Raw genomic sequence first — 21,025 nt, forward strand, 5'->3', positions numbered from 1 at the left:
CGTTGCGACTGCGTCATCGCGTCGTCACGTCGCGGCGCCGTGCGATTGGCCGCGGATTGACCCCACTGTCCTCTACTACTTCGACTCGCCACGCAACCGCTGAGCAGGACACTCCCTCACTAAAAATCAACTGTACCAAACCGCACTCTGTAATTTTAATCAATAAACTTTATACGCGCAAGTTTAATTGTCTTCTTCTTTCGTCGTCAACATTTCTGGACCTTCGACACCGGATCACATCCTGGATTTTGGAGACGCAATCGGCAAGGAAGTCGCAAAATTACAGTGCAGTTTGGTAAGACGGCCAGCTAATTTATCCAACCCTGTAAAGCTTCATCTGAGTAATACTGTGCTTTGTATATTCCAGAGCTTTTGGTGTTGCTTGCCTCCTCACGTGCTTTTACGCAACCGAAGAATCTGCTTCACGTGGCACGTAAGTACTTGTAGCTTTTTACTTTAGTCATTATGTCTCTTTCTGAGCAAAAGGAGCTTAAGGATTTGAGGAAAAAAAGGGGATTAATCAAATGTAGGCTAACGAATTTTAAGAAATATGTTTCGTCTTTTGAAAACGTGGATCTTGATACACATCAAAGGGCAGAACTAAAATTACGTATACCAGGTGCACAAAGTTTAATGAACGATTTCAACCAAGTACAAAGTAAAATCGAAGATCTTGTCCCGGAGTCAGAAACGGATAAACTCATAGAATCACGCGTAGAGTTTGAGAGGGAATATTATGTTGTCCTGGCGATGCTGGACTGCATGGTAAACCCAGATAATTCCGAGGATAGATCTAATAAATCCATTGACTGTTCCTTAGCGCACGACCATACGACCTGTAACAATTTTAATAACGATTCAGTAAAATTACCGACTATTTCTGTACCTAGCTTTGACGGTTCACATGAACACTGGGTAGAATTTCGCGACACGTTTTCATCCTTAATTCACAATTCGAAAACAATACCACCGGTTCAAAAATTCCATTATTTAAAGGCGAGTTTAAAAGGCGATGCCAAAATCGTTATAGAAAACGTTGAATTTTCATCCGAAAATTATCTGGTTGCATGGGAGCTTTTATTACACCGTTTTAATAACACGCGATTGATAGTGCAAAGTCACATTAAAGCAATATTTTCACTTCAAAACGTCTCAAGAGAATCGGCTATTCAATTACACAATTTAATTGATACAGTTTTAAAAAATTTACGTATTCTTAAAATCTTAGGAGAACCCACGGAATACTGGGACACTTTGATTATTTATATCGTAGTTTCAAAGTTAGATCCTACCACTGAACGCGAGTGGGAACAATTTAAAAACACATTTTATAAATTACATAAGGACAAAATTATTAAACTAAACGATTTATTAGAATTTATTAAAGAAAAAGCCGATTTATTAACTACACTATCCGTAAATCACAGTAAACCTAGTATTTCAAATAACTCAAATAAATTTTCTACTTACCAAAATAAAAATTCATCATCCAAAATTCATTGCAACATAGTTTCGGATAACAAACAATCTAAATCGCAATCCAATAAGTCGCGCAGCCATTACAAGTCATGTTTGCTATGTAGCGAAAGGCATCAGCTGTATTCATGCCAGAAGTTTCTCGACTTATCTCCGCAACATAGGGTTAATTTCATAAATGATAAAAACTTATGCATTAATTGTATGCGCCCAGGTCATTTAGTTGATACTTGTCTTTTTGGTCCGTGTAGAAAGTGTGAACAAAAGCACAATAGTTTACTTTGTGATGCAATTAAATTATCACCAATTAAACAAAATACAGTGACGTTAACTACGTACGAGCACCCCTCGCTTACTAATACGCATCCCGTTTCAGTGGTTTCAGTAGATAACGCACACATGCAACTTCAATGTAATAATCACGCACAAACCGTTATGCATACAAAGGATGACAATTCTTCGCAACAAATTGTCATATTGTCTACGGCGATAGTTGAAGTATATAATGAATCGGGTGAGTATTATTGCGCACGCGCAGTTCTAGATAGCGGAAGCGAGCGATCCTTTATAACGCAATCATTTGCAAATAAATTAAATATACGAATATTACAGTCCACTCAACATATTCACGGTGTAGGTAATTCTATTACGCAATGTTCGCAATCTTGTAACATTGAAATTAAATCGCGCGACGGGAGCTTCACTGCCCGTTTTCAATGTTTGATTTTGCCCCAAATTACATCAAAATTGCCTACAACCACGGTTAATTTAAATCAATTTAATATTCCTCACAATTTATTGTTAGCTGATCCCAATTTTTACGAAAGTCAACCTATTGATTTACTGATCGGTGCTGATTTATTTTGGGAATTAATAACTGAAGGAAAAATGCGCCTGAAAAGTGGTCCTTTCCTTCAAAACACCAAATTAGGTTGGATAGTGTCAGGTGCAATTAAATCTTTTCCGTATACTAGTAATAAAAAATTATCACATATTAATTGTAATTATTCGACATTATCCACGGAAGATGATTCACTCGATAAGTTAGTTAGGAATTTCTGGGAATTAGAAGAATTATCCGCGCCTAGCAATAAATTACAGCAATTATCGAGCGAAGATAATATTGCTTGTGAGGAACATTTTATTCGCACAACACGTCGACTTTCCGATGGTCGTTTCTGTGTTTCAATTCCGTTGAAACAATCACCTGAGTTATTAGGTAATACACGCGCACAAGCTGAACGTCGTTTTTACGCATTAGAGAAACGTCTTCAGCAAAATACTAATTATAAAAAGATGTATTCTGATTTTATACAGGAGTATATTAATTTAGGTCATATGAGTCTCGTCAATACGTATGGGAATCCGCACTATTTCCTACCGCATCATGGTGTGTTTAGGGAGCACGCCACCACAACTAAATTACGCGTAGTTTTTGATGCGAGTATGAAGTCTAGTTCCGGCGTATCATTAAACGACATACAAATGATTGGACCTGCTATTCAAGGTGATTTAATTTCTATTTTATTACGTTTTCGCGAGAATAGGTATGTTGCATGCGCTGACATTGAAAAATTTTACAGGCAATTGAATATTGCTGAAGATCAGCGTGACCTGCAGCTGATCTTGTGGCGGGATGATCCCTCAGAGCCGCTGAGGGTGTACCGACTCAACACCGTGACGTACGGAACGGCATCCGCACCGTATCTAAGTTGTAGATGTTTAAAGGAATTAGCCAAACACTCGAATATTCCGTATGTAGCCGATACTATTAATAATTGTTTTTACGTTGACGATCTCATAGTTTCATCGAATTCTATATCCGAATTAGAAAATATTTGTAAAGAAACTAGTAGTCTTTTAGAGTCAGCTTGTATTAAATTACGAAAATGGATTTTTAGTCATAATTTAAATTTAATTACGCCTAGCGTTAATGAATGGCAAACGCACGATCTATGTTTACATAAAACTTGTAACAATAAAACTTTAGGTATCGGATGGAATAGTCTCGATGATTATATTTATTATTTCACGCAAATTATACAAAAGAGTGAAGTAGTGACAAAACGTATTATTTTATCGTGTGCTTCACAAATATACGATCCGCTAGGATTATTAAGTCCGTTTATTACTATCGCAAAGCATTTATTACAAAGATGTTGGTTGTTAAAATTGACGTGGGATGAATCGGTTCCTAACGAAATTTCGCAAATATGGGATAAATTTATAAATGGATTATCTTTTCTTAGTAGTTTACGAATACCGCGTCACGTTATGTGCATTGATCCAGTGCGAACCGAACTACATATATTTACCGATGCTTCACAGGTCGCGTACGGAGCTTGCGCATACGCTCGTACGATCAATGCAACAGCTGATGTCACAGTGCGCTTGATATGTTCGAAGGGTAAGATCGCGCCGACTAAACCTACAACTATACCTAGATTAGAGTTGTGTGGTGCGTTGTTAGGTGCACGATTATATTATAAGCTTATTGGATCACTGCGTTCAAATTTTGATAAAATTGTATTTTGGACAGATTCAACTATCGTTTTAGGTTGGTTAGGTATGCCTATTAATTTATTAAAACCTTATGTTCAAAATAGGACGGCAGAGATTCACGAGCTGACCAAGGAACATCCATGGCGTCACGTCGCAGGCAAGGATAATCCAGCCGATTTAGTCTCACGCGGGCAAAGTCTAGAAGCGCTTAGCTCCTCATCTTTATGGTGGGAGGGTCCGTTATTTTTACATAATGTACATTTTGAATTGCCCGAATTAAAACATTCCAAATTAATTAATTCAGATTTGCCGGAAATTAAATCTACAAATATTTGTTGTCACATAAGTAATAATTTAAACGATAATTTAATTATTTTTTCTCGATTTTCACAATATAATAGACTTAAACGCGCAGCTGCTTATGTATTACGTTTTATTAATAACGCGCGAAATAAAACTAATAAGTGGACAGGTTTATTATCAGTCGAGGAATTAAATCGTGCTGAATTAACGTTAGCAAAGTTGAGTCAACAGGAATCGTTTCCCGATATTTACTATGCGCTTAAAAATAATAAAAATATAACGAATATATCAGGCTACAATCAAATTTCTAAATTAAATGTATTTTTTGACGCAAATAATAATTTAATTCGTGTAGGTGGGCGTATTCAAAATTCGCCAAATTTTAGTTTTAATAAAAAATTTCCTATTTTAATCGCAGCTAATCATCATTTTTCACTTTTGCTTTTTCGGTTCGAGCATGAACGTTTACTCCACGCCGGGCCACAGCTTCTACTGTTTACGCTCAGAGAGATGTGGTGGCCGGTCGGCGGCAGAAACCTCGGTAGGAAGGTGGTACATTCGTGCATGCGCTGCGCACGACTGCAACCGACTACGGTCGCGCCTATAATGGGGAATCTACCGCAGGAGCGTCTGGACCCAGGTTATCCGTTTATACGTTGTGGTGTCGACTACGCTGGCCCAGTGTTCACGTTGAATCGCAAAGGCAGAGGTGCTAAGTTGCAAAAATCGTACATATGCTTATTTATATGTTTTGTTACACGCGCGGTTCACTTGGAACTTGTTAGCGATCTATCGTCGGAATCATATCTATTAGCTTTGAAACGTTTTATATCGCGGCGAGGTAAACCCGTGACTATCTTTTCTGACAATGGGAAGAATTTTGTCGGTCTCATGAATGAGTTCAAAAAATTTTTAGCTACCTGTTCTGATGAAATTAAAGCATATGCAACTTCGCAAAATATTAATTTTAAAATGATACCTTTTTACGCTAGTCATTTCGGGGGATTGTGGGAAGCTGGAGTAAAAAGCTGCAAGCACCATCTCAAACGTGTAGTAGGTAACGCACATCTAACGTTCGAGGAGTTTAGCACAGTATTGACCCAGGTTGAAGCTGTCCTGAACTCCCGTCCTTTGACCCATCTTTCCACAGATCCCAATGATTTCCTTCCACTTAGCCCTGCACATTTCCTGGTTGGTCGTCCGCTGACTGCACCTGTAACGGCTGAGCTGCTATACGACGTGCCTGAGCTTCGTCTCCCGAGGTTCCAGAGGGTGGAACAAATACGCCAGCACTTTTGGAATCGTTGGTCCAAAGAGTATGTCTCCGAGATGCAAACGCGAACCAGATGGCACCAGCACAAGGGGGAGCTCAAGGAGAACACGCTCGTTCTCATTAAGGACGACCGATTGCCGCCGTTGAAGTGGAGCTTGGGGCGCATCCACGCGACATATCCGGGGAAGGATGGAGTAGCACGAGTGGCCGACATTCGTACTGCAGACGGCATCGTGCGTCGGGCGTTCACTAAAATTTGTCCGCTTCCTTCACCAGATAGCTGATTCTTCGCTTCGTGGTCGACAGTTCGTTGGAACCAGCACGTTCCAAGGCCGGGAGCATGTTGCCACAACAACAAAATCGTGTGGAACGGAGCGTTGCGACTGCGTCATCGCGTCGTCACGTCGCGGCGCCGTGCGATTGGCCGCGGATTGACCCCACTGTCCTCTACTACTTCGACTCGCCACGCAACCGCTGAGCAGGACACTCCCTCACTAAAAATCAACTGTACCAAACCGCACTCTGTAATTTTAATCAATAAACTTTATACGCGCAAGTTTAATTGTCTTCTTCTTTCGTCGTCAACAATTACCAAAAATTTTTAAAATAACCCCGCTGTTGGTCAATTCAAGTGCGACACCACCATAAAAAGTTGTCTTTTAAATGTCTGAATGCCCATTTATCATTTTAATGGTTACTTCTGCTATTATGAATTTTCGGGTTATTTCGTCCAAATTGTGGCATTCTCTCAAGTAGCCGAGGTCTTTGTAGTATCCCCATTGAAATAAATGAATGGGGTTTAGGTCGAGGGACTGTGGAGGCCAGGCTTTAAAGCAGGCGTCACCGGCGCATGCGCAGGATGTAACGACCAATCCATCTTTCAGGGTATCTTTGCCCTTTAGCCTGGCCTACACGGTCCCCAGACATAAATCCCATTGATTTTTTCCGTGGGAATACTACAAAAACGAGAGAAAGCCACAATTTGGACGAAATAACAGCGAAATTCATAGTAGCAAATGAAACCATTAAAAATGATAAATGGGCATTCAGAAATTTAAAGACAACTTTTTACGGTGATGTCTCACTTGCATTGACCAACAGCGGTGTTATTTTAAAAATTTCTGGTAATTAAACACCTTTTTATTGGTTTTAATTTGTTTTTATTAATCATCATGTTAATTAAATTTTTGCACTTACCACATTTAGATTTCAATTTTTCGATTGAAGCCTTCTGAATAATAAAATTTAATTTTTAGGGTAGCTACCTGATGGATAGAGCAAGTTTTTAAATGCCAAACGGAAAACTTTTTTTATGTGATTTTATTTTTTTACGGGCCCTTGAAGTTGTGAACTTACTGGGTGATTTTATCTTTCTTGGCATTTAATTCTTTTTTTTATTCCATTCAAAGATCTTACGACAGTAAATGTAACCATACTGAATTGGTCTATCTTTCAGCTTAGCACACAAAAAAAATCAAGCATCTACCGCAATAATTGACGTCACCATGAGTCAAAATCTCATTGTACTCGGCGATAAGTGAAAAATTGAAAAAAGAGTCATAACTCCGAAACTACGAAAAATCGCATTACATATATGGGGGTGATTCGGATAGCCCTCTAGGTCTTCTACCTCCTGGCTTCAGTTCATCCATACTTTTTGGGACACCCTGTATACTGCGTTTACAATTTGTAATTATTATTACACAAACGTAAAAGTTAGTAAGTAATTATTTTTACAAAATTGTTCTCTTAAATTAGACCTCTTAAGAAAAAAAATACCCATGTTCTGGAACCTTCCTCGCCGTACCATTTGCATTATTAAAAAATAAGGGACTAAAAACTAGCGAATGTGGGGGCAGGAATAATAAAATCGCGGCCAGCTATACTCACGGGATTGTTTCGACAAATTGCTACTGAGGAATTTAATATAAATCCGGGGTGAAAAGGGGTTGGCCCTTGGCCCATGATTATTAGACACGGGGTGCTAATATGGCGCTTTCTACACGAGAAAGGTTACGAATTTAATATTTTTTGGACTTCAACTTGCAGTGATTTAGGTATTTACTTTTCTTATTTTATTTATTTCCATAAACGTATTTTATAGACAACCACCCTTTCTTTAATATTAATCATTTATTATCATAATATTAAAACTTTGAAAAGAAGGCAATGAAAATATTGAAGTGTATCATTTATGTACGAAAATATATGAATTACTAAAACGACAAACTTACCACGAAGTCGAAGAGAAAACTTTATTGCAAAAGTCTACCAATCTACTGCACGTATCGTAGAATAAGTACCTACAAATTCTGCCATCTCAAATGCATGAAATACTAAAAATTTTGTATAACAGCATTTTAGCGCTGAACCACAAGCACTTAAGGCGCATTTCACAGTTCTTCGTGAGACCTTAGCGGCCGTTCGTTTTGTTTCGTCGAAAGGGAATAAAATACCCCATAGATAAATTTGGAACACCTTCCAATGTTTTACAGGTAATTACATCTCTATTTTGTTTGCATTCCGTTTTAATTTGAACACGTGTTTTTTGTTAAGGTACCTACCTATAGAGTTTGTGTTTCTATATTATATTCGATCCTGTACGTAAAGTTTGTATGTTTCTATACATACACATACATAGTAGTTCAGAGTACATATAATGTAGATTTGTGAAATGTATGTTTCGTGCAATAGAACATAGCTCTGAGAGTTGTTACATTGATGTCGAATTTCAACCACGGAACAATCGTGGCATAGCTAAGTATATCGTTTGGCGCATATACAAATTTTCTCTTTTCTTTATTTACAGCACTAAAAATATAGTCATTTCCCAGTTTTTTCCAGTTCATTCCAGGACAATATTATTTCCATTCGATCATAACTCCAGAAATCAACAACTAACATAATAAATTTAAAACACAATCTCTCAGGCTGATTTGCATACCGCTCAAAACATCGTGAAACCCCCGAATTTGCATCGGAATGAGCGTAAAATGACCGCGACCCTCATTAGGAGACAAAACTTAAGTCCTTGCTACTTTTGTCTAAGCCCCGCCATTTTATCACATTTTATCAGCAAGATGGCCGAATGAAAAAACATGCATTGTCCGCTGTGAATGCGGTGACGTAAAGCATTTTATATTTGCATAAAATTTGCGTATTTTTGTTTACTTGAATAAGTTATTCAGATAAAACGGCATTCAAGTATTACGCGTTCTTGCAAAGAGTTTTTTAATTATGCGGACGAATATAAAATAACGGCGGTATACAATTCAACCTGGTTGCGTGACGGAAATATTATATGCCCTGGTATGCTAGGTTCATAGATTTCATTTTATTTAACGTTATGTAACACGTACGCAATAAATTAAAGGTTTAACGCCTATATGTATGTTGGTTAACATGATTTTATTATTTTATGGAAATCTAGATAAAAATTCTCGTAAAAAGCCCACTACACACAAAGAAAAGTATGTATGTTTGTAATACGTCAGACTAGCACAGTCATAATAATTAAGCTTCCCTTTTAATTGATAGCTTTCTACCGAACTATCATTAAATAAACTAACGTAAGATGACAAATATTTTTCCAAATACTTACCGATCTTTAAAACACTTAATGTTTCGCTACAAATATTCTCAAATACTTATTTTAACGACACATACTGATACAAATAGCAAATCTACAGCTACATTAAATGCTAAATTGAATCATAATTCCAAACAGAAACTAAAGCTACACCCAGTGGTGCACAAGATGTTAAATTCGCGCAAATTTTTACCGCAACATTTCCTAAGTAATGCCTGCTGGGACATTGGAATGCTTCACGTTGTCCTGCTTTATTACACCACGTGTTGTGGTATAAACGGAAAGCGGTTTTATCCGGTTATGTTAGAAAAAGGATGCTTTTCCACCAATCATGTGCGAGAATGTGTGTGTGTTTGTAAATAACCAATAGTATCGCTTCAAACGCTAAACGGTTCAAACTAAATGACTCGTACATTATTGGTGGAAAACCTAAGGGTACATTTTGAAATAAAACAATTGTTTTTTTTGTAGTTTTACTCGCAGATATTATTTAAGGTGGAATCTGGATACATAATCAATAAGAAATTCAAGCATTAGTTTTTGCACAAAGAACGTGAACGTAAGAATGTGCACATAACATTCTTAAATTGATTATGTTTGTAATTGACAATAAATACAAGGTATTAATTTAAAATGATATTATTATTATTCGAAAAAATATCTTATCAAGGATAATAACTATGACCCTCAAAGAATACATACCTTCCTCATTCCAAGAACTACAATACCATTCCATAACATAAAGATTAATAAATAACAGACCTGACAAATAGTCTGTAGTTTGCACCATACGCTCCATAGCCCAGTATCGGTAAAGAACTATTTACTATTGTCTATAAACAGTTTATTTGTGTCGAAAAGTTTTCTCATACTGCGCCCCCGGATTGGCCGTATTTTATACTGCAGAGGAACTCTTTTGAAACTTTTTATCCGTTGCTCAATACGTTCATTTACATGCTATTAGCTGAAAAAACGTATTGAATTTGAGGGTAGACAAAAATTCTATGCGATAACGAAGTTGAGTCTGGGATACCTCAAAATAGGCTTGTGTGAAAAGGAAAGTATGTTAATTATTTTTAAAGTTTTAATATATTTAAGTATTGATTTAAAACACAATTTATGTATATACCAAAATAAATATGAAATAGAAAAGATGAGTCATGAAGTGTTAGGCAAGTAAGCAAGCGAAGCTGGGTGAGGAAAGCAACTTACTATTAGACATGCGACAAATTAAAAATACGAAAACATAGCAAAAATAATAACACACTACATGTCTTGTTGACTATGAAGCCAGTTATTTAGAAAGAATTATTCGTCTTACATGTAGATACAGGATTACATACAAATTTACAATTTAACCAACAATCGCACCACGTACAAAACAATGTAACCGACAACCACATTTCTTATTTACCGTGTACTGTTGGCGAAAATACTAGGAAGTACTCGATACAAAATGTCTGTGAAAGTCAACTCCAATGAAAATTATTTTCAGATTCAGTTTGAATGTTCTTTTGAACGCCGCCGAGTGTCTGATGCCAATTCATGGGCCAATAAACTGGGATAAGTCTTGTGGGGTGAAAATAATCGATACTTTATATAGCATTCCGGTATTCTTTTTTTATTTCCTGGTTACTATAACGATTACGCTCAAACTCCGATTTCTGTTCTTCTATATTTATAGTTTGTTTGTAGAAGTAATTCTTCTAACTTTTATTTGAATCCGAAATTTATCTTTTTATTTTAATGTTTATAATAGTAATCTTGATATCATTCATAGCAAATTATAGCCAGTGTTACCACCCCTTAAGGCATAATATCAGTTACCAATTATAGTAAATGAATTGCTGCGAATAATTTTATTGATTACAAACAAATCTTACATCTTTATTTATTATATTTTATGTAAATTAGGTACTATATTAAGTGCAGAAGTTTATTAGCATCGCTATATTATAATTATCAAAATTCATATACTAGTAGAAGCATATACAGTACATAGCTATACATATTATAATGACGTCATTAAAATCCTCACATAATTGGGACATGATTCCCAAATTCTTAACAGTACCTACTTGAGGTAATACGATTATAGAAACTCGAATTGAATAGACATCAGTTGAATGCTTGCCTTGTTAGCCTTTGCCAATAACCAGCCAATTAGTTCTGCTTTAAATGATACAATAAATGTTTCGGCATTTGATGTGATGTTAGACTTTGTTAGCGGATTATGTGTAAAGGTCTCACCTGCGTGTAATAGACAGGCATTCATGTAAATTGTTCATAGAAATAATTGGGAATTTAGTACTTTAGTATTGAAGTTTATTCGTCTTCGTTTTTTAGTTCCTAAGGTAATAATTTAATCTAATACCTCAGTATGTTTTATTAGCATTCAGTTAGGAGTATGACGAACGAATAAATATTTAACTGAATTCTATCCAGTTTTGGTTCAACAATAAATCATCATATTTTGTTGAAAAATAGCACACAGAGTTCATTGACATAATTACATCCGTATTATGTTTATGTGCTATGATATGAGCATAAACCAATGGACTAGCGATTTCTTTACAAATTCTAAACAATATATTTCCAAATAACAACCTCAGAATAACATAGGACAATATGAACTTGAATAATTCTACCTAGCATAAAACGCTATACGATTTTACATACAAATGTCACAATAGAATCGATGTTCAATCTTGGCTCCAGTAATTGGTGGTCGCATGGTGATTGAGCCCAGATCAATGGTCTATTCAAAGCAGACTCAGACGGTCTGAATACACGACACGATATTTATCAATAGATGCGGTTGGTAGCGATTTAATTGACAAGGATGCAGGATAATGGGAGTACTGCACAATGATAGGATTATCGGGTGAGGTGAGTGGCCAAATTGGCGAGTTTTGTAAGGAGAACTTTAGTAGCCATATTGGGAACTCGAGTTTTATATGGATTAGCAAATTTTTGAGCTCCTCTCGATCTTTAGATTTTGATGGTTGCCCGAAATGATGTATGTGATGAAATGGAGATTGAAAAGTTAAATAGTTACAGTGAAAGGATGCACGGAATAATTACGGTAGAACTACACTATAAGAATATTGGTGGTTGCACAAAATGGTGGGATATTGGGAATTGGGAAGGAGTTTTGAATAACTTTTTTTTTATTGTCGATAGGGAAGCGCTTGACCACAATCTCGGTTGAGATGTGATCTAACTTGGAACGCGCTTCCCTAGAAGGTACCTGTTTACTCTACGCTTGAAGACCCCCATATTGTACTCGTCGGGGAACAATATTATAACTTTTTAGAGTAGATATTTATGATGTTAATATTTTAGTCAACTTAAAGGATTTTTTTAACAATTATAAAAGTTGACCTTTTTATATCAAGAGTAATGTTTCATGGTAAGTAAAGATAAGATATTTGATAAACATCTGAATTCTGATAAACAGCTTTTATCACAAAAATTTTTCTTTTGGGTCAACTGTGAAAAGAAATGAAAAGGTTTTTTATCTCCTTTCGCTTTCGAACCCTTTCTGGCTTTCTGCAAACATGGTTATTTTAGTGGTCAAAACGTCACAATCTTTTATTTATTTGTTATTTTTTTCATAGTTATAATAATTATACATCGGATATAAATGCTTTAAAATAATATAATATTATGCACTTTCATTTCACACATATTTAATTCCAATTAAAAGGGACGGAAGCAGCTAATTAGCCGGTTGTACGGCGTCGCTACGAGTTTATTTAGCAAAAATAACTAAATATACAGCTTCGTCAGAATTCCATGCGTTTGTTAACTTCCCGCAATTCCGCTCCTAGACACTGTGTGTACTTCCCTTAAGGTTAAAGCATTTGATACTGTGAATAATAGTTTAAATGTTAACGGATCAAGCTACTAGAAACAGCACTGGTATGATTTGTCTGCGTTGTTAGATTCTTAACTTTAATACTAATACAAAGCAAGTAGCCAGTTGCAAAATGCATTGTGCAATATGCATACTACATGGCTGCCGCCTTGCGAAAGCGGTTAATGCTTTAGCGTAGAAACGAGGAATCATGGGTCGATTCCCGTTGGAGATAAACAAAAATCAAACAATCACACACAGAAGGGTGGCTACTTGTCCGTATAGCAAATTGATCAGTGAAATAAATATTTAATGCAAATTCCCCAAACCCCACAAGGGGACAAGAGAAAGGTGCAAAAGCAAAAGTATTCAACGAAAAGTTTACTCTGTTGCAAAGCAGTTATAGTAATATTATTATGAAGTTATCAAAAGCTTAAAAATACAAATAAAAAAATTACAAATTCACCTTCATCACCTCGAATACCAAGAAAACAACAGTAAAGTCAGTCTCCGTTAACAAAGGCGCGACAATCGGGCGTACCAACTGTTTCCACGCAAATTATAATCGTGACGTCACTGTACAGTCTACAGCAATCACTCCGCAAATTACATGTAAATTAATATTTGTGTTACTGACGAGGATTTTTGATTGCCTTGCGTTGAAATATTTTTAGGCGGGTTGTACACGGATTATAATATGATTGTTTATATATGTATGTATATTAACATCTGCAACTATATTATTTTATGTACTTTACATAAAATAATAATATCATGAATAGGAAATAATTGGATAACTGCAAGTCCGTATTTACTAGAAAGATACGTCATTATTAACATAATATGCTACTTTTTCTACTAAAGATATTAAACCTACACAACAGGTTGTATAAAATGAGAAAAATATGTTTTTCCTACATGCAATACTCTCATGTTGTGCCATCTTAATAATTATGAATTATGTCAATGAATTATTTTGAAAATTAGGTCCAACTTAGCTCATAAAAAACGGGCTAAATATACCTACTTATTTATTGAATATGAGTGTGTATAGACCGCCTTATTTAAATAGCCTAGTTTTCGCGTAGTTTCGTTCAAATAAAATTTTATTACTAAACTTACGTTAAAATTGAAAAAGGTAAAATACCTGGTGGTATTTAAGGAAGAGGAAGAAAGTTTTACTTTCCATTTTTTATGAATTAAAAACTAATTGAGCGCTTGCTGAGAGTATATTAGTAGAGTAAAAAATTATAAATAAAAATTATTCCTCTATACCCTAACTAATATACTACTTAGTAGTAAATGCATGCATTTCTTAAATCTATAAATAGTCCCAGATTCGACTCTATTGTAGATTGAAATCTATTGTAAAACGAAGAATATTATCGTTTTTATAGTTCTCATTTTATGCTTGTTTGAATATTTTGCCATGCAGTATTTACATTATACGATCTACATTTATAGGCCTTATAGAAAATATTCATATTAAACCCTTCTGAAAACTGTATAATGATAATGTTGGAGAAAATCCATTTCATAACCCTCAGAATTAGAATAGTTTTCAGCCCACCCTAATTAGGAAATTTATCAATTCGACCAGATGGTATTTAAAATTTAAATTAATATTATTGGAAGTGTAAACAGTAAAATATTCACATTTCACATTATTAAGAGAGTCGCTACTGACACCCTGTTTAAGTATCATACAACATACTTTAGGATCCCATTTAAGAAACACATTCACATGTTTTGAAAATGCTTTCTTTCACCCACTCATTCACTCAACCCACCCACTCCCTCTACCCACTAACTCACACTACCTACCCACTCCCTCTATCCACTCACTCCTCTACCCACTCACTCACAATACCCACCCACTCTACCCACCCGTTCACGCTAGCCACCCGCTCACACTACCCACCCGCTCACACTACCCACTCACTCCCTCTACCCACTCACTCCTCTACCCACCCACTCACTACCCACTGACACACTACATACCCACTATCTCTACCCACTCACTCCCTCCCTCTACCCACTCACTCACAATACACAGAGTGGGTGGGTATTGTGAGTGAGTGGGTAGCGTGAACGGTGGGTAGTGTGAGTGAGTGTGTAGAGGGAGGGAGTGAGTGGGTAGAGATAGTGGGTATGTAGTGTGTCAGTGGATAGTGAGTGGGTGGGTAGAGGAGTGACTGGGTAGAGGTACCCAGAGTGGGTGGGTATTGTGAGTGAGTGGGTAGTGTGAGTGAGTGGGTGGTGTGAGTGAATTACCCACCCGTTCAGGCTAGCCACCCGCTCACACTACCCACCCGCTCACACTACCCACTCACTCCCTATACACACTCACTCCCTCTACCCACTCACTCCTCTACCCACTCACTCCTCTACCCACTCACTCCTCTACCCACTCACTCCTCTACCCACTCACTCCTCTACCCACTCACTCCTCTACCTACTCACTCCTCTACCCACTCACTCCTCTACCCATTCACTCCTCTACCCACTCACTCCTCTACCCACCCACACCTCTACCCACCCACTCCATCTACCCACACCCTCTACCCACTCACTCCTCTACCCACTCACTCCTCTCGCTTCCCGTTGTTTAAAACTGCGTAACGGATTTCTAGTACATTATGCTTGAACATGAATTTTTTTAAATAACAAATCGAAATGCATCTTTTTTCTTTCGTAATCTATATGTTTCAAAGTTACTTCAATTTTTTGACAATAACTTTATCAGTGTAGTAGACCCTTCCATCCAATATAGACAGCACCCTCATAATGTTATGTACAGTACAGTCTACAGCAATCACTGTACAGTCTACAGTACAGTCTACAGCATGTAGTATGTACAGTTTAAGTATGTATTTCCGTACACATAGGTAACCATAAAGTCCATAAATCTAAGCACTCAAAATGATCCACACGCCGAAGCATCCTCAAGCGTCTCCTTAGTCAGACCACGCGTGACGCGTCCCAATAATTAAAACACGATCATAATTTATTGTTCACCGATCCTTGATAAAAGTGTAAAAAGTTTTAATAAAATCTGTCCGTTTAAAGTGGATGTAAATCGACTGTAAAAGAGTCGGTTAAATACTAAGTAATCAGCTATAATAACATAATATAGGTACCTATAGCTAATATACGCGTGTTAATAAGATACAGACTTATCCCTTTTATAGTAAACTAGGTTTCCGCCCGCGGCTTCGCCCGCGCAGTCAAAGAAAAACCCGCATAGTTCCCGTTCCCGTGGGATTTCCGGGATTGCGTCATCTTCTCGGGATAAAAAGTAGCCTATGTCCTTTCTCGGTTATCAAAATATCTCCATACCAAATTTCATGAAAATTGGTTCAGTAGTTTAGGCGTGATTGAGTAACAGACAGACAGACAGAGTTACTTTCGCATTTATAATATTAGTATGGATAAAGACGATTTCCTTATTATGTGACGTAATACGCATGTATATTCTTGCGCTACCATAAATCTTCGCACTCGAAATGATCCGCACGTCGAAGCACCCTCAAGCGTCTCCTTAGTCAGACCACGCGTCCCAATAATTAAAACATCGTAATTACAGTCCCCAGTGTTGCCGCACTAATTGCACAAAGTTTTCTGACTATCTCATTAAAACTGTTCAAATCGAGATACGTCAGGCCTTTTCGTGGAGTGTTTAAGAGTTAAATATTCTGTTATGTGGAACTTTCTGGATGCTAATGCGTTTCATTCATTTCTGTGGAGTGTGGAATTAAATTAAGTACCTACTGAGAAATGGAGATGTTTCTGTATTTTTAATGTGTGATGTAGTTACTTGGTTTAGTGCTTCTATTTTTAGTTGTAGGTTTAATCACGTTTTTCTTATTAGCAGCAATACAAAATAACATCAATATTACAAGAAAACGGATATTATCTAGCCTTATTTCTTTTTAATTTGGAAGTTAGGAAATATGTTTCAATTTTTGCCGTAGAGCGCCCAATTTCATTGCAATTAAAGTCTTTTAAGTTTAATAATATTCGATAATAATATCTAAATTCATCACATAATAATTATTCTACATAATATTATGTTACATCGCACATTATAATCCCTACCTTCTGACGCAGTATTCAAGGTCACAAATGCGCTAATCACCTAGACCTTATAAACGATTCCAAATGCACTACCAACTTAAAAAAAAAAACATTTTTCAATAGCACTATGAATAGTCTTATAAAATTCACTCTACTTAAGTATTCAAGGTGCATGTTGGAAGTTAAAATTTATACGATATTGTAAAACTTAATCTTATTACCAGGCATTTCCAATAACGCGATTTTCAATACTTTACAAAGTAATGAAGGAAGTTTGTTGGGTTTTACATTGTTTCAACATAAATCATAATATTACGGGCAGGATAGAATACTACTAGTAGAAAAACTAGTATAAAAGTAACACTTTTAGATCAACCACAATTATATTATGTATAGCTTCCATTTTGTATACTATCTATACAATATTATGTCTGAACGAACGCGTCATATTTTTTTTTCACATAATATAAAAATACTAGCGGTCCGCCCCGGCTTCGCCCGTGGTACATATGAAAAATAGATGTTGGCCGATTCTCAGACTTACCCGATATGCACAGAAAATTTCATGAGAATCGGTCCACCCGTTTCGGAGGAGTATGCAGACTAACATTGTGACACGAGAATTTTATTGTGATGCATATTATAGGCAAGCCAATATTCTTATGCCCTTGCAAAATTACATGCGTTAAATCTTCTTAAAAGCCTGAAACCTAAAACAAAGTCTCAAGCGTAAAAGTCTGACAGTCTGTAGCTGCCCTTGAGCACACTACAACTTGTCTGAAAAATCATTTGGCTTGGATTTCAATGAATTTCTTTTCTTCAAATTTTCTTACATACTTTGTTTTTTTATGAGCCATTCAATGTAGTAAACAAAGCAATCAATACATTCTATAAACCACATTATTAATCGGTCGTAAATCGTGAAGTGGAAATAAAGAAAATCTTAAATACAGCAGACCGCGGAACTATATTGGGGTGAATAAATCAACAATATAACGAAAAATGCTGACAATACAAAATAGGAGGACAAACCAATAATATCAGATACAATAATATCGCATCTTATTTGAGGGTATTAAAAAAATAAAAAATCAGTCAAGTGCGATTCGGACCCGCGACACAAAGGGCTCTGTACAAATCAGCTAAATTTTTTTATCCCCTATCCAATTTATGAACGTGTCAACAGTTGCTTAACGCCGATTTTTTGTAACCTGTTGTTATATCAGCAACAGTAACAAATACCTTAAATTTTTTAAATCACGGATCACGAGGTACATTCTGGTGTAGAAGAACGGACACATAAAACAGGGAAGCCTCAGTAATAGAGTCCCATTTTGCATTTTTGGTACGGAACCCTAATAAGCATCTTCATTTTCGTGCAATATTTTCCTTAAAACGGCTGCAATGGCAAAAAATGGTTATTCTTTATGTATATTTATTATTTATATAATAACAATGCTGACAACAGTTTTTTTAGATATATAAATTCTATGAATTATCTGTTGCCTTTGTTAAAATTCTTAAAACTTCATGTGAGCTTGATATAGTTTTATTTTTATTCACTTCATTTACTTATGAATGGTATAACTATCTCGCAGATTCTTTTCATATAAATAATACCTGTTGATACCTTATCTGTCTCCCTACTTATGTTATCACAGATCTTCTAAACTACTGAACTTATTTTAATGAAATAATACACAACTTTATCAAAATGTTAAATATGTATTTTCAATGCCTAAAGTCGTGAAATAAATGTAAATCAATAAAATACTACCTATATGATCGGATTTATTTAATGGTATGTATACGACGTACCTACGTAACCAAAGCCAAATGAAAAACTTGCATATAAACAAATCAGGTCACACAACGTAAGCAAACAAAATTACGGCATAATACCATTTCGCAATACAAAACAGAAAGCTTTTATCCAACCGATACCGAATCCTGACCTAAAAATACTAGGACATAGATATTTTGCAATTGCACCCGACATGGCGTTAAACCTGTTACGTCACTTATACCACTCCCGATCAAACAACCTAATTTCAACCTTAAAGCAGGGCATTATACCTCCTTTTCACATGTGCTATTTGCACTGCAGAGTTTACACCAAGATTTCTAGAACATTCTGATGTCTTAGTTTAGTTCCTGGAAGGCGGTACATGACTGACGTATTTTCTTGTTGTTGTGTTATTATACGAAACATACAAATTACTGGTTTTGCTACTAACGAGCGTATAATTTACCGTGACAGTTAAATTGAAAAGAAATCTACACTGTAATTTTTAGCGGTAATTTTTCTAATTTCTCAATACGGTAATTCGTAAGAAATAATCTATGGAACTATTAACAAACATGCTAATACAAAATATTTAAGACTTCATTATTACTAAATACTAAATATTTATTACATTTAACCCAAATGTAGAAGTAGAAGCAGGATGAAAGATTAGTATATATAGAGCGTTAAAGTTTGTACTTTTCTTTGTAGAGCGTAATAGAGTGCACTACCAGACCTTACGTATTTACTATAGGATAAAATGTTATAGCATTATGTAGTGATTTTACGTTTATTGATTGCATACTTGCTTAATTGATTCGTAAATGTCAAATAATCCGAATAACCAACGGTTTACATAACTTACTAATTATTGATATTGACACATATTTTATGCAAATGAATAAAAAAGAAGACTAGATATTACCAGGCACTTGCCGTGGACCACTCCCTAAAAATTGTAATACAATTATACATGAAATACAATTTTTAGTAAGTTACAAGTGTATTTAAAATCTTTCTTCAAATGACTGGTTTTTACTTTTTATACACGATTTTAATAACTATTTAATGCATATTTCCAAAGTCGCTAGTAATAACTAAAATGACTAGAGTATTCCCAAAATTGCCTCAAATCCAATGAAAATCAACCTACTGACAATAAGATCATCCATCAAGGGTAATCTTTTTACCAAATGCCTTTCTGATCACATACAGCGCAAGGGCGGAATATATTTCAGAAATGTTCTTTTGGTCTTAGTAACGAATATCGATTTTATATATTTAACTTTGTATATTATCTCATTCATTATATATAAAAATAGCTACAGTGAAAAACTCGATTGTAGTTTGTCCCTTTGCTCGCGTATTCAGCACGACTGGACACATTCTGATATAATAATTTTGATTGTTTAATAGCATTTATTTATTTATAAAAATGTTACGTAAAACGAGTAGGTTTTTTTCAGTAATAATTAATGTACATTTTACTTACTGCTGCTACGGGCTACAACTAATATTTGAAACTTAAATTAGAATTTATTATATTTTGACCCAAGATCAACATAACTCTTATTCAACGAAATCAAAATCACGTCATCCGTATTACAGTTGCAATACAACAAACAGACATCGTAAACCATAATAAAAAAAACCTTATAAAAAACCAATCCATATTTAAATATAAGGGACAGGAACATTGCATGCTTTTTACAAAATTTCCTTTGAACCATTTTCCAAAGATTATCCTGTAGCCATCCGAGAGTATTAATAACAAAAATTAACTTAGTCAATGCAATTAGTGAATAATTAAATTATCTTTTATTTGATCTCTATAATGAAGCTTATTTATTTACGGCTCTGGAGGCATTTATTATGTAAATCCACGCTTTATCCAAATTGACTTCTACCATGATGCAAAAAAGGCAACTCTGTCGTTTTATAGCAAACTTTTGCTCAATATTATTTCACTTGGTTCGAATTCAAAAAGGGTTTTATTTTGTTAGGATGTTTTTAAACTGTTCAGTAGATTTTTAATGTTTTTGTAGCTTCAAATATTGCGTGTTTAAAATAATATAGACGTTATCAAAAGATATTTATGTAATCAAAGTTAATGTTATTTCTTATATTTTAAATGCGAAAGATTTATTCAATATTTTCACG

General features: G+C 35.5%; 1 protein-coding gene and 1 long non-coding RNA gene across 2 annotated transcripts; one reads left to right on the forward strand and one right to left on the reverse strand.

Annotated features, from left to right (window-relative positions):
• Positions 1 to 615: 615 nt before the first annotated feature.
• On the reverse strand, positions 616 to 2,338 carry LOC149900042 (uncharacterized). The gene is made up of 2 exons (XR_016457787.1): positions 1,471 to 2,338; positions 616 to 836 (listed from the first exon to the last, which is right to left on the reverse strand). It is a non-coding gene; the product is annotated as an uncharacterized LOC149900042 (long non-coding RNA).
• Positions 2,338 to 4,793, forward strand: LOC149900043 (uncharacterized). The gene is made up of 2 exons (XM_090112943.1): positions 2,338 to 3,230; positions 3,805 to 4,793. Exons 1-2 carry the CDS (start codon positions 2,365 to 2,367, stop codon positions 3,869 to 3,871), a joined length of 933 nt encoding a protein of 310 aa, XP_089969069.1. The 5' UTR covers positions 2,338 to 2,364; the 3' UTR covers positions 3,872 to 4,793.
• Positions 4,794 to 21,025: the final 16,232 nt, after the last annotated feature.

This window comes from Colias eurytheme, chromosome 19, assembly GCF_061535395.1.
Source record: "Colias eurytheme isolate Ceu_HAF_F1 chromosome 19, ilColEury1 Martin Lab GWU primary, whole genome shotgun sequence".
Lineage (NCBI taxonomy): Eukaryota > Metazoa > Arthropoda > Insecta > Lepidoptera > Pieridae > Colias > Colias eurytheme.

Coding starts and splice junctions, on each gene's coding strand:
- LOC149900043 (XM_090112943.1), top strand. CDS start 2,365: ATGCGCCTGAAAAGTGGTCCTTTCCTTCAAAACACCAAATTAGGTTGG. Junction 3,231..3,804: donor GCCAAACACTCGAATATTCC/GTATGTAGCCGA, acceptor GATGCTTCACAG/GTCGCGTACGGAGCTTGCGC.